The sequence below is a fragment of the Corvus brachyrhynchos genome, unplaced genomic scaffold (assembly GCF_000691975.1).
Source record: "Corvus brachyrhynchos isolate BGI_N302 unplaced genomic scaffold, ASM69197v1 scaffold4, whole genome shotgun sequence".
NCBI classification, from domain to species: domain Eukaryota; kingdom Metazoa; phylum Chordata; class Aves; order Passeriformes; family Corvidae; genus Corvus; species Corvus brachyrhynchos.
In genome coordinates this window covers 3,957,814-3,969,906 of record NW_008237878.1, presented here as the reverse complement: position 1 = coordinate 3,969,906, position 12,093 = coordinate 3,957,814, and the positions used below count along the sequence as shown (strand labels likewise).

Here is a 12,093-nt window from a genome sequence, read left to right as displayed (position 1 = left end):
AATGTACTCTCTTAAGCTTTAAAAATTATTTTTGTGTGAAATAATATCAAGATGGTCCTATTTCTGTACAATTTTCTTGAAATGGCATTTTCCAGCACAATAATCCCACTACATTTTATAGCAGCTCTAGGAAAAAAAAGGTTGTATAACAGAAAAAGGTCAGTGCAATTGCTTTATTCACAATGGCTGTTTTGGAATGAAGGGAAAAGTTTTTAAAAACATATTTAATCGTTATCTACTATTTTAACTTTTCTGTTACAGTAGTGTACTGTGTTCCTAGAGTGCACACAAGCACTTTGTGGTTATTCATAGAAGATCCTAATTGTCTTGTGTTTTAGGAAACATTAGCAAATAAGAGGATACTGGCATGGGAAAAAAACTATTATCAGATGTTTATTATTTAATCTAAAACAGTGTACACACATCTGAATTCCCAAAGTCCAATTTACTCTAGACATTTCTGCCATTATGCCAGGAAAAAAATTACACTTACCTTTAGCTGTTAGATCAGAGTGCCACCAACTGCATAGATTGAATTCCACAAGGAACCTAGAGAAATTATTAGTTTTCATATTACCCCACAGAATGTTTTCAAAACACTAAGCTGGCAGTAGCTTGATAACATTAATCCTATTTTAAATAAAAGCTAACACAGAACTGAAATTCAAGTTACTGGCATAACTCTGGGATTAGCAACTACTGCTATTTTCCTATTTTAACTGGGTTTTTTTTCTTTTACTTCTGAAAACTTATTCTTAAATTAACCCCATCAATAAATCATAGATCTGCCCATTTTTAATTTAAAGTATTGATTGTATTTGAAATTTCCATTAAAATCAAAACATGATTTACAAGAGTCAAAGCATGACTCTTGTAAAATGCCATGGAATTATAACTGTCCTGGCCACAATACAGAAGTACACATAAAATTCTTTTATTAATTCTCAAACTGAAATAATAAAGCTGTTTTATTTCTAAGAGCAGAAAAGATTAACCACTGTCTAATCAACTCTAACTAAATTGTAAAGAACATATTTTCCCACTAAAATATATCATGATTTACTTGGAAGAATGAACTGAAAGGTGTCAGCCAATCAACTGTTGTAAGAGTAAAGAATGTGAAACCAACATCCAGTTCATCACATGCCCATGAATCTACAACACTATTAAACATAGAAGGCTTTTTGACATTTTCAAAGCTGTTCCATGTAGCATCAATCTCATTTTAACACAATTTCTTTCCCTTATATTCACTTTGAAAGCTGCATTTCAGATCAGTCTCCGCCCTCTGGCAGTAGCCATTCAGTTAATTCTCCTTAACTCTTATTCTGAACTTTGAAAAAAGCTCATACAATTTACAATTAAACAAAATGACTGCAAGAAAAAGATCAGTTCTATGTCAGTAAAGATAAAATTCACTCAAATCTGCATCTCTGCTTTCAGATAAGAACAATAATAAATCATAAAGCTTAATAACACGACACATTTTAAGGCTTCCTCTTCTCCATATGATATTGTTATTTCTTAGGCACCTTCTCTTAAAGATAATGATCATTATGAATTAATGGAGAATTTTAGAAGAATTAATGGAGATAGAAAAATTCAGCAACATCCAAGTACACCTTATCTGGCACTGTAAAGGGTCCATCTTACAGAATTTTATGAAGTGACAAACAATACAGTGAATCAGGGTAACAGATTTCTCTTCTGTCAGCAGCCCACCCAAGCAGCATCACAAACAGCCAATCATATATCTAAAATTTAACAGTAACCACAAAAAAGAAATTTGGGCTGTATATTGTGATCTGCTAAACAGAGACCTGCAGATATAAGTGAAGACCATGGATAATACAATGTAAGTGGAACTGCATTTAAAAAGCCAAAATTTTGTCAGATTTTAAAAATGCAAAATTGGAAAAAAAATTGACAAATATTACTATATTTGAAATCATGTAATAAAAGTAGCACAATGCAGGCAAAATGCAAAAGGTACAAATATTAATATTCAAAAGTACAAATATTCAATAACTCATAGAAATATTCATTAAGTTCTTGATAAAATCTACTTACAAGACAAGTTCAGTCATAATCCACTTTACTGCAGCAAAGAAGGCATTATAAGGCTGAAGAGAAGCAACTCATTTAACAAAAAGGTAAAATATGCAGCATTTACATCCTAACTGAATTCTTCATGTATAAAAAATGCTATGGATATTCAAATGCATGAGGAGCAGAAGAAACCCTTTTTTTTTTATGAACAAGAAATATTGTTTTACTGATTTTATACTGATATTGTTATACTGATTTAATACTGATTATTAAAGTGTATAGCAATGAAATTTCCTTTTTATCATACTTGGTCACATACACAGATTATCATTGGGAAAAGGAAAGTTTTTGCAAATGATTCTTAAATCTTTAACCTCTAGGGGTTCCTATTTCCCAGGCTATTGCTGGAGGAGCAGCTCGGGTAGATAATATGAGGTTTTCTTGGGCTGCAATTCACAGGCTTGCCTCTCTATAATGCAAATCTCTATTCATTGCCTCAGTCTCATTAGGCTCAGAAAAGCTTCTGAAGTCTGAATTTACCTAAATGTTTATCTGTGTCATTTGACAGTCCAGGTCTAAGCACTTTAAGTAGTTATTTCCCTCCTCCCTCTGTTTTTCTGGATTATAACAAATATAGCAAATCCTTTGAAAATCCTCTGTTTACAGTACTTCTAATACATTCTGAATATTTCATTTTTGAAAAGACTATTAATAGGATTAATCTTTTATGAAAGAAAGACAGGCAGAAAAGTCAGTTTCCAGAAATTTGGAATTTCTCCTTGTCTCCCTTGTCTTTGTTAGGGTGTCCTAGTTGCACAAAATTCTGCAGACTATCTTAGATACAAACAAAGTATTTTAACCCATAGAGAAGTCATAATGACAGGACTCCTCAGATATTTAAAATCACGCTTAACCACCCCGAATCAGCACTCACTGAAGCAGTGCTGTTTGGCAGAACAATAACAGGGCATTTAAAATTTCCAGGGGCCACAGAGAAAGATTCTGTGCAGAGCTGAGGACTCACAGACTCAAAGAACTCAGTCAGTGCCATGGAAGGCTGAAACCACAACCCAGCAGAATGCACAACATCTGAGGCAGGAACGATTTTCACCTGTGGAGCCCTGTCTTATGGGAAAAGAGAAAGAGCTACAAGACTTTCCCAGAGGGGAAAGAAAATAAAATGTCAACCCTGTGGGACATCTCATTTATTTTCATTTCAAATCAGAAAACCTGAAATTTCATGCCCAAGTAACTAAATTTGCTGTATACTTTTGTTTGCATAATGGCAAATTTAGTGTAAAACAATGTATTTTTTTTACTTATGAAGAATACCTATTTAGTGTAAAATATACCATTTGTTTAAGTAACTATTTTAATACTAGAACTAAACTAAAATTTAAAAACCCAATATACCAGAAAAAAATTCATTAATGTGTACAGAAAATGAAAAAAAAAATTTTGTTTTGTAATTCTGGTGGAAAAAACTTGTCATTACATTGATATAAATTCATTCTCATGAAATGTGATTTTACTTGAGAGCCTTTTCCACTCACAGACGGTTCCTTCTTCAAAAACTGCAGCAAAAACTGCAGGAGTTTTATTCTCTCCACATATTTAAACCACAACTGAGAGCCAGAAGAATTTGGTTCTGTGACTCCCATGGCACTGCTACATTTGCAACAAAATGGTTCTCTGAAGAATCATGTAGATCTTGAACCAATTAAAACAAAAAAGTGCTAAATAACAAAGTCTCTGGATAGCTTTTAAGCAGCAATACTATTCTGATAAAGAAATGGACAAGGTGATCTATAAGTCTAGTCCATCCCTAATTTATTGTCTTACTCTCACAGTATAAAAGGTTGGGGTGGAGTTTCTGATGCCTCTTCTCCACTTTTATGCTGCTTAGAATAGGAACTTTTTAGGGAGTTTCCATCTTGTCCCTGTCTCTATTCTTGTATTTATAAAACCATATTTATTAAAAGGAAATATAAACATTTGTGAGCAAACCTTTTGCTTCAGCAGAAGTTACACTGAATACTGCTTAGTAACCTGATATGTAAAAAACTGGGCACAAAAAACAAGAAAAACGAGGAATTAGCACCACCTGTCTTTAATTCAAGTTGTCTTTATTAATAGTCATGGCTGATAGAAGTGATTGAATCAACAAGAAAATAATAAAATAACCTAAAACTCCATTAGTTTTTCATACTGAGGATCACCAAAACTCACTTGAGGTTTAAAGACAATGAATAATAAAATAAATAAATATTTAAATAAAAAAAATCCTTGATATGTCTTAGTTGATCCCACAGCAGATGTGGGTTTTTTCTCTTGGACAAAATTTGGAATTAAAAAAAAATATTTTGGATTAGAGCCCACTTTTTAAGGGATAATGCTTCAGTTCTACATGCTGAGTGCTTAGGCAAACTGAACTGAAGCCCCAAGCCTTTGGATAAAAGATGTTTGTTAAGAGTTGTAAAATGTTTTAAGACTTTTCCTGCAAATATGCTTCACAGCATCCTGTTCTATTTCACGAATAATTTAGGTCTCATTGCAGTCTAGTATTTATGATGTCAAGACAGTAATTTTTTTTAGGTTTAGACTTTAGTGGATAACAAACTGATAAATGCTAGAAGTCCAGATATTTGAAAAACAGAGTCATGTAAATATGTAAATGAAAGCATCCCCAAATGTACAAAATTATTAAAGGGTGGAGGTTTTTTCTAGTTAGATCTGCATTTTTCTAGTTAGATGTGCATTTAAAAATACTATCAGGTAATTTTTCCAGGCTGGCAAAACTGCTAGTGTTTTGCTGCTGTTCGCTTTACATAGGAATTTTTCATGCTATTACTGTCATCTATTTGTGAAAACAGTAGCTTTTTAACATGCAAAACCTCTGTCAGAACGTGATCAGTTCTGATAGATTATTATAGCAATCAGTAAAACAGATGCATGGTTATAAAGTGTCCTTGGGGTTATTACCCTGATATAGAATTTAGCAACAAGGAAGTGTTGCCCTGGCAAAACCCAGATTGTCTCTACTCAAGCCTTGCAGAGGGACAGGGTTTGTATTCAAATTGCAACACAAGGGTTTAAATGCATTGAAATCCTACTTTAAGAGACATGTTTAAATGTTAAGAAAAAGAAAATATTAAAATCACTGACTCGCATGCCTTGTCAATGAACCATTCCTTTCATATAAAAACCCCTCAACTTTTAATTTGAATTACATGTTTACACATAGAAAAGGCATATGTGATTCTAGTCCCCCAGACAAAACACAATCTATTGCCAAATTTACAAATTCCTAAGAAGGCAGATTCATACAGTGCAAAGAACGTTCTGACAGAACCTCAGAAATGGTGGCCCAGCATTAAAATGATTGAAAACTGAACACTTTGCATTAGTTTATAATGAACCACCCTTCGAGGAGCTGTAGGCATTCCAAATCAAAATAATGGGCTTACAAAGGCCATGAGGTATTTGCAACAATTTTCTTTGATGATTGCATGGAAAGATGCTCATAAAATGTGCAGTACTTACGTCCAGTAAGCTATGGGCACTGTCGCTACTCTCTTTGTTTGTCCTACACATGGCCTGGTAGTCATAAAGTGTAACTCTACAGGGAAGAACAGAAAACTGCTTGACTAAAAGAAGAAAACACAGTGGGATAAAAGTGACGATATGGAACAGTCTGCTCACAAAGTGGACGGGAAAATAAAAACTGTAACATCGGGGTGGGGAGGAAAGAGGGAATGAGATCATTAAAATACAGGTTACACAAAAGAGCATAAGAAATACTGTGAAAAATTTGTAAGGATTTTGGCAAACTACAGAACAAAGCAAAAGCGTAACTGGGAGGAGCCAGGGAAGATACACAGAGAGTGTAACACACAATGGCATAAACAATGTGAGGAGGAGGAGGAGGAGAATACACATCCAACACAATGCTTAAACAATTGGTTCTGGACTAATTTCACCCAGAAAGTGAAAGAGCCTATGCATTTGAGAGGCTTCTCACAACAGACCACTCGAACTTCAATAAAAGCAGAAACGCACTTCTACAGTCCCAGCATCTCAGTGCACAACTGATTTGTAACATGGCATTGCTTCTGAAGGAGAGAGAGGTGGAATTTCAGTGCATTGACAGTACAGATATTTGAAGCAGGATGGGTTTGTCTTTGCTTCTTTTTATGAAGGCAAAATATTCCAGGTACCTGCTGTAACCAAATTATGCTAGAAGCCTCCTCAGATGCATAGCAAACAGGGAAATTTACTTATGCTTGCAATCTTATTCATCATTGAAACACTTCAGAGATCTAAATGTAAATTCCAGAACTCAGAGCTAGTACATGGAATTACTGTGATTATTTCTCTAAATCTGTCTGTCCATAGAACAATCAATTAACTTTATCCATCCACATAAACAAAACATTTAAAATCTATAGCAGATGTAAAGAATCTTTAGCTGATAATTTGCAACAAGTGTAAATATATAAAACTCACTATTATTTGAACATTTCCATTTGACTGTTGCATCATCAGAGAGACAAAGGAACACAACTGAACAGAGATGGTTAATAGAGATATGAGATGGGACTTCAATGTTTTGCAATGTGTGCCTTGCTTCCAAGTGAAGAGGAAAGGAGAGCACACAAATTCAGCTATGGAAAGAATGTCCCAGAAGCTGCCAAAACCAGGTCATGAAATGCATTCAGCATCACCATGAGGCATTCTGCACTGCATGCCATGAAACCTTGCAACCTGTACCAATAAAATGTTGTATTCCATTGTGGCAGAAACTACTTTTTTTTCTGATCTAATTTTGTGACAGCAATCATCACTAAAAGCTTCTTTATTATGTCTATATTTTCTTTCTGGCTTACAGGCAAAATCTCTAATATATTGGATGTTGTAGCTTCAACTAAACATTTAGCACATGGTCGTAGTGCTTACATTATTATTTTTCTCTTGTGTTGAGAATAGAAATGCCTAGGAAGCCATTGTTTTGTGGACTGGCAGAGAGAGGCACATGGGAGACAAACGCATAACTAGAGACCTAAACATGGTGTGAGTTGAACACTGACCATCCTTGGCAGAATCCCGCCCACAGCCAGATCCGCGCACCCAGATCTGCCAAGACAAACAGAGCAGTACATGGTGTAAGCTGTGCTGCCTCTGTGGCATGCAGTAATACACCACTTCCCCTAGCTTTTCCCTTCCTTTTTTTTTTATCCTTTAACCATGGTCAGAATCCAGCCTCTGGACAGGAATTTCTAGAGCTCAGCCTGTCCAGCCTTGGTTGGCTCAAGTATTTTATTCCTCGGGATCCAAGCACAGCGTTGTTGTGTGTGCACTTGGACCACCCAGTGATGGAGGCAAGAGATAAATGCATGGACAAGGGCAGTTTACAGATGTTATGGTGCTCTCTGCAGAGTATCAAGAAATTCTATATAGATGAAAGAGTCCCATCCTGCTTCATTTAATATCTAGTCTTAGAAGTAGAATACATTGTATGTCTTAAATGTGATGTTTTTTCAATATATTAATTAACTTTAGTGACTGGTTCATGTTAGAAAGTGTAATTGATGTCTCAACTTTCACTTTCATACAGCAGAACTTCCTGGTCAATCAGAGGACTTCATTATTCTGCTAAGCAGTGGTAATCAAATACAATTATAATACTATTATATATGTACACTAGTATGTATATATGCATACTGTATACTATTCTATATATAGAATATATATACTATTATGATGTCATGTGAAAGATCTATTATAATTGGAACTCAATTTTTAATATTGATCAAAGCCTTTCCCCCTTCAGAATCTGTACTTGAATTGCATTTCTTATGTAATTCTCGCATTATGATAGATTCAGTGGTTTCTTTAAATGCCCAAAGATAAAAATGTATTACAATACTGAAGTATGCACTCACACAAATATTCAGAAATACAATTCATATTGCACCCCAACATGCTAGGTTATATTTTTTGTAGGGAGTATACAGCAACCTAAGGTTGAATTATGGTTTAAGAGAAAGAAAACCAATAAATAAATGTAGTTTAAACCCCCTTCATTTAACAGGGAAAAAATTTACTAAATTTTAGAGTGATGGCAGAAGGGAAGAGTTTTAATAAGCAACCTCAAAATCATATAGAACACTACAGAGCTGTTATTTGGAAAGGCTTGATATCATCTGCGGATGCTATTGGTTTTAGGTAGATGTGTTTAGTTTGAGTAAATATAATTGAATCTTCAGCTAGTGTACCAGGTTAAAAAAAAAAAAAAGAAAAAGAAAAAACATAAGCAGCAAATCCTTAGAAAGGTACGCAGACAGATTTCTGAACAAAAGTCTGGAATGAGTTTTGGGTTTAGAACAATGTGTTGCCATTTCAGTAACTTTCAAAGGGGCAGTTCAACACCTAGCTCAAAGTTTCTAAAGATGATTCAAACAACTATAGCACAGGATGTGCAAAATATATCAGTAAAAGCCTTACTGCAAAACCATGTTAAAAGACCTGATTATTTTGTGCTAGAAACAAATGGGAATTTTGTAACCCGCTTAAAAGCTCAGTGGGTGAAGCTGATAACCACGTTGAAATCTGAACACTGCAACATAGTGAACCAATTCTTGATTCTCTGTTACTGTGAATGCTACTATATGGGTTCCAAGGCATTCACAATTTCAAATACAGTCGTTTTGGTTTCATTCTTATGAATGTAATAGGAAAGCAAAAGCCGTCCAGCTCTATTCCCTATAAAATGTACTAGAGCGTTTGTAGCCAAAGCAGTTGCCTAAGACACTGTGGTGTTTCTGTGCTCAGGTGTCATTTCCCCAGTGTTGTTTTATTGCTAAAGTCTTCCTGAGATTTTAGAAAATAGGCTTTTTTCTCACTCAGAAAAACTCAATCCAGTGTTGCAGAAGAAAGGCTTCCATATCACCGGTTCTGAAGTGATTTTATTTCAGCTTTAAGTAACTGTTTGCAGATGACCATATCCTGACCAGCTGATCATAGTCAGGGAACACAACTTCCTACACCCATCTAGGTGCCCAAATCCATGCTCTGTATCACAGCACCTCCCAGGGGAGCTTTGCTCTTGCTACAGATGACATTCCCAAGACTTTCTGACACCACCACGCTGTCAACTTCCACTCCTGAAGTCCACAGAGCAATTGTGTTCAGCATCAGCTGTAGGACAAACGCTATGAGCAACCACCTTAAACTGATGGAAAATAACTTAGCACAACCAAAATGTGCATTGTCAGTTTATGTAACTTCAGGGGCCAAACACATCTTAGTGAAAACCCTTCTATTGTCAATTTCCTGATACAGTAAATTCCACTCCTACTTTGCAATGTACTTACAATTGAATACGAATCTGGTTCAAGAAAATTAAACTTCCAAGACCTACCAGAAGCACAGGATATATTGCCAGATATACTCTACTGCTTTCAGCCAGGTTTTCATCACACCCATGGACGGGCCAAACACATCTTAGTGAAAACCCTTCTATTGTCAATTTCCTGATACAGTAAATTCCACTCCTACTTTGCAATGTACTTACAATTGAATACGAATCTGGTTCAAGAAAATTAAACTTCCAAGACCTACCAGAAGCACAGGATATATTGCCAGATATACTCTACTGCTTTCAGACAGGTTTTCATCACACCGATGGATTTCTACTTGGTAGTATAAAATACCACCACTGATAACTGTAGCAGCTGAGAGGTCTTCAATGCATAAAATTTCAAAAGTTTTGTCACCAGTTCAAGGTCTGGTGGTTTTCAAATAATGTGTGGGAATAATAAGCTTTTTACCACGGAAGTAAATGTCAAGTCTATAGGAAAAGAAATGCTCTAAAGAGCTGAGCAAAGGAAGCCAGTGATACAGAAGTCCTAATTACTGACACTATGCTTATTCAGTAGTCTGTGGAAAAGTTAGTGGTGACTACAGCTCACTTGTGGTGGAAAGATGTTCATTAACTCAGACAGAAGATGTGCAGCCTATCTGGCATTCTCACAAGGAGGGGAAAGAGGGACAGTGTTGAATGGTGTGAAGAGCAAACCAGTTTCTAAGTCTAGAGAGGTTCCTGTGGGGAGGTAGCAGGACACTGTGAGAAGCCCCAGACTGTTGCTGCTCTGGCTCTCACACCTGCACTGACAGATAGATTATTAGTGTCCAGAAGCTGCCAGGATAATACCTTTCACCAAAATCAATGGAAAGAATAAAAATAAATTACAGCATTTTGACAAAACAAACTTGTCATCACATATCTTTGCTTTTATTGCTCAGCTACTCCCAATTGCCAAGGTTCTCAAGGAATAACACGTATAAAAACTACAACTCAACCTGTATTTACAGACTATGGAATGAGAACTCATTTATGTAGCACATATGCCTGTGTTTCTCCTTAAGTGTATAAACTGATTCTGTATATGAATACACTGCATTAAAAGTAATATTTACAGAGTCATAAAGTCAAGCAATGCCTAAAACTCAGATTTAAGACATTAATTTTAGATATCACACAAACAAAATAGGAGCAGCAAACATACCCCACAGCAATGTGGGAGTTTTAGTGTGCAGGTACCAGATGCACATTTAGTAAATGCCAAAAAGAAACCCAAAAACTTGTTGGTAATGACAATTTGTCCAAAACCAAGTCCAATAACTGCAATTTCAAATGTTCTTTTAGGCTATCACTGATCTTCTCCAAAGCATACACGTACAGTATGCCCAATTAATAGGCAGCCAAGTCCAAGAGTGTAAAAATCCACATGAAAATAAACACAAATTTTAAATCTTGTTAGCACAAACAAATTTTAAGAATATCTTAATAAAATGTTTAAATAAGAAAGACTGGCCAAAATAGAAAAATATCCTTCATTTGGAGGCTGATCTGCCTCAGTGAAAATTGTGTCTCGTTGTTGAGCAACTAGTTACTGTTCTCATGATTTGGCTTTAGGAATTTACTAAACTACTTGCTAGGAGAAGAACAAAATTCTGAATTTCTTTTATACACATAACCTGGGGGCAAAACACTTGCTAGGTTTTGCTTATGAACCAAATCAAGACAGAGAGATGAAAGTCTGCCTCTGTGTCCATGTGGAGAGCACAGGTGAAGGATCTGCACTACAAGAAAATGAGAAACAAGAGAAACTCTCAGAACAACAAGAACTTGACAGAGTGAACCTTAGCACCTGGGAGAGCTGCATTTCAGGGGTGTGCCACTTCAGTCATACATCCTGACAGCATGATCAAATACCAATATTGCCAAATACCATAATTACAAAATTACTAAATACTAAATACCAATGCCTAGACTCTTCTATGCAAGAGGATGCCTGGTGGAAAGAGAACTGTAAGAGGAAATGGAAATGATGCTGCTTTCCGTATTTGTCATATAGATTGCTTAGTTTTCCTCCTACTGGAAAGGGTGAAACTGTTTTGAAGGCAAGAGATGTTTCATTTTCTCTTACAGATTTATTATGTTTATTTCTTTAGGGATCTCATTGCTTTGATAGCCCTTAATTTTCCTGATGTTAGTATTGGCTTTTTAGATTTTCATGGTTTGAGCTGTTGATTTTTTTTCACTGTTTTTATATAAACAAAGTGCCGAGAAAACCATAAAGAAACTTTTCTAAGTTATGTGAAGCAGATACTTTTCCATAAGCACATCCTAATTTATTTAATAATACATTTAAATCATATTTAAATTATTTAACTGTGTGCAATACTTAAGGTATAAGATAAACATAACTTTGCTAAATGAAATCATAGAGCATGTCACGTTGCTGTGCAGGCACTGATATAATTTTTCTCCCTAATTATAAACCCCATAAACTAAGAAAATATACATACATACATATGCACACATTATTCAAAAGAAGTACTGAGTTTAAAGAAATTGAGGAGGGAAGGAGGTATTTAAGTTCCCTTTAAAAAATAAACAGCGAACACAAAAATTGAATTTCATCCTGCTGCAGGTTGAAAAGAAATATAGTCAGCAGCAAACAGCCCCTTTTTGTTTAG

The 12,093-nt window shown here is 35.3% G+C and overlaps 1 protein-coding gene across 6 annotated transcripts in view; it reads right to left on the bottom strand.

Moving 5' to 3' along the window:
* Positions 1–12,093, bottom strand: part of CACNA2D3 (calcium voltage-gated channel auxiliary subunit alpha2delta 3) — a 398,259-nt gene that overhangs the window by 22,630 nt on the left and 363,536 nt on the right. For 4 of the 6 annotated variants that reach the window (XM_017732417.1, XM_008632199.2, XM_017732418.1 and 1 more), the window contains 3 exons: positions 5,593–5,668; positions 2,071–2,123; positions 494–549 (listed from right to left, as the gene is read on the bottom strand). In XM_017732417.1, coding sequence (XP_017587906.1) covers positions 494–549; positions 2,071–2,123; positions 5,593–5,668 — 185 coding nt within the window. Of the gene's footprint in view, positions 1–493; positions 550–2,070; positions 2,124–5,592; positions 5,669–7,136; positions 7,183–12,093 lie in introns of those variants that run through there. The other 2 variants (XR_001861410.1, XM_017732420.1) reach the window with 2 other exon arrangements.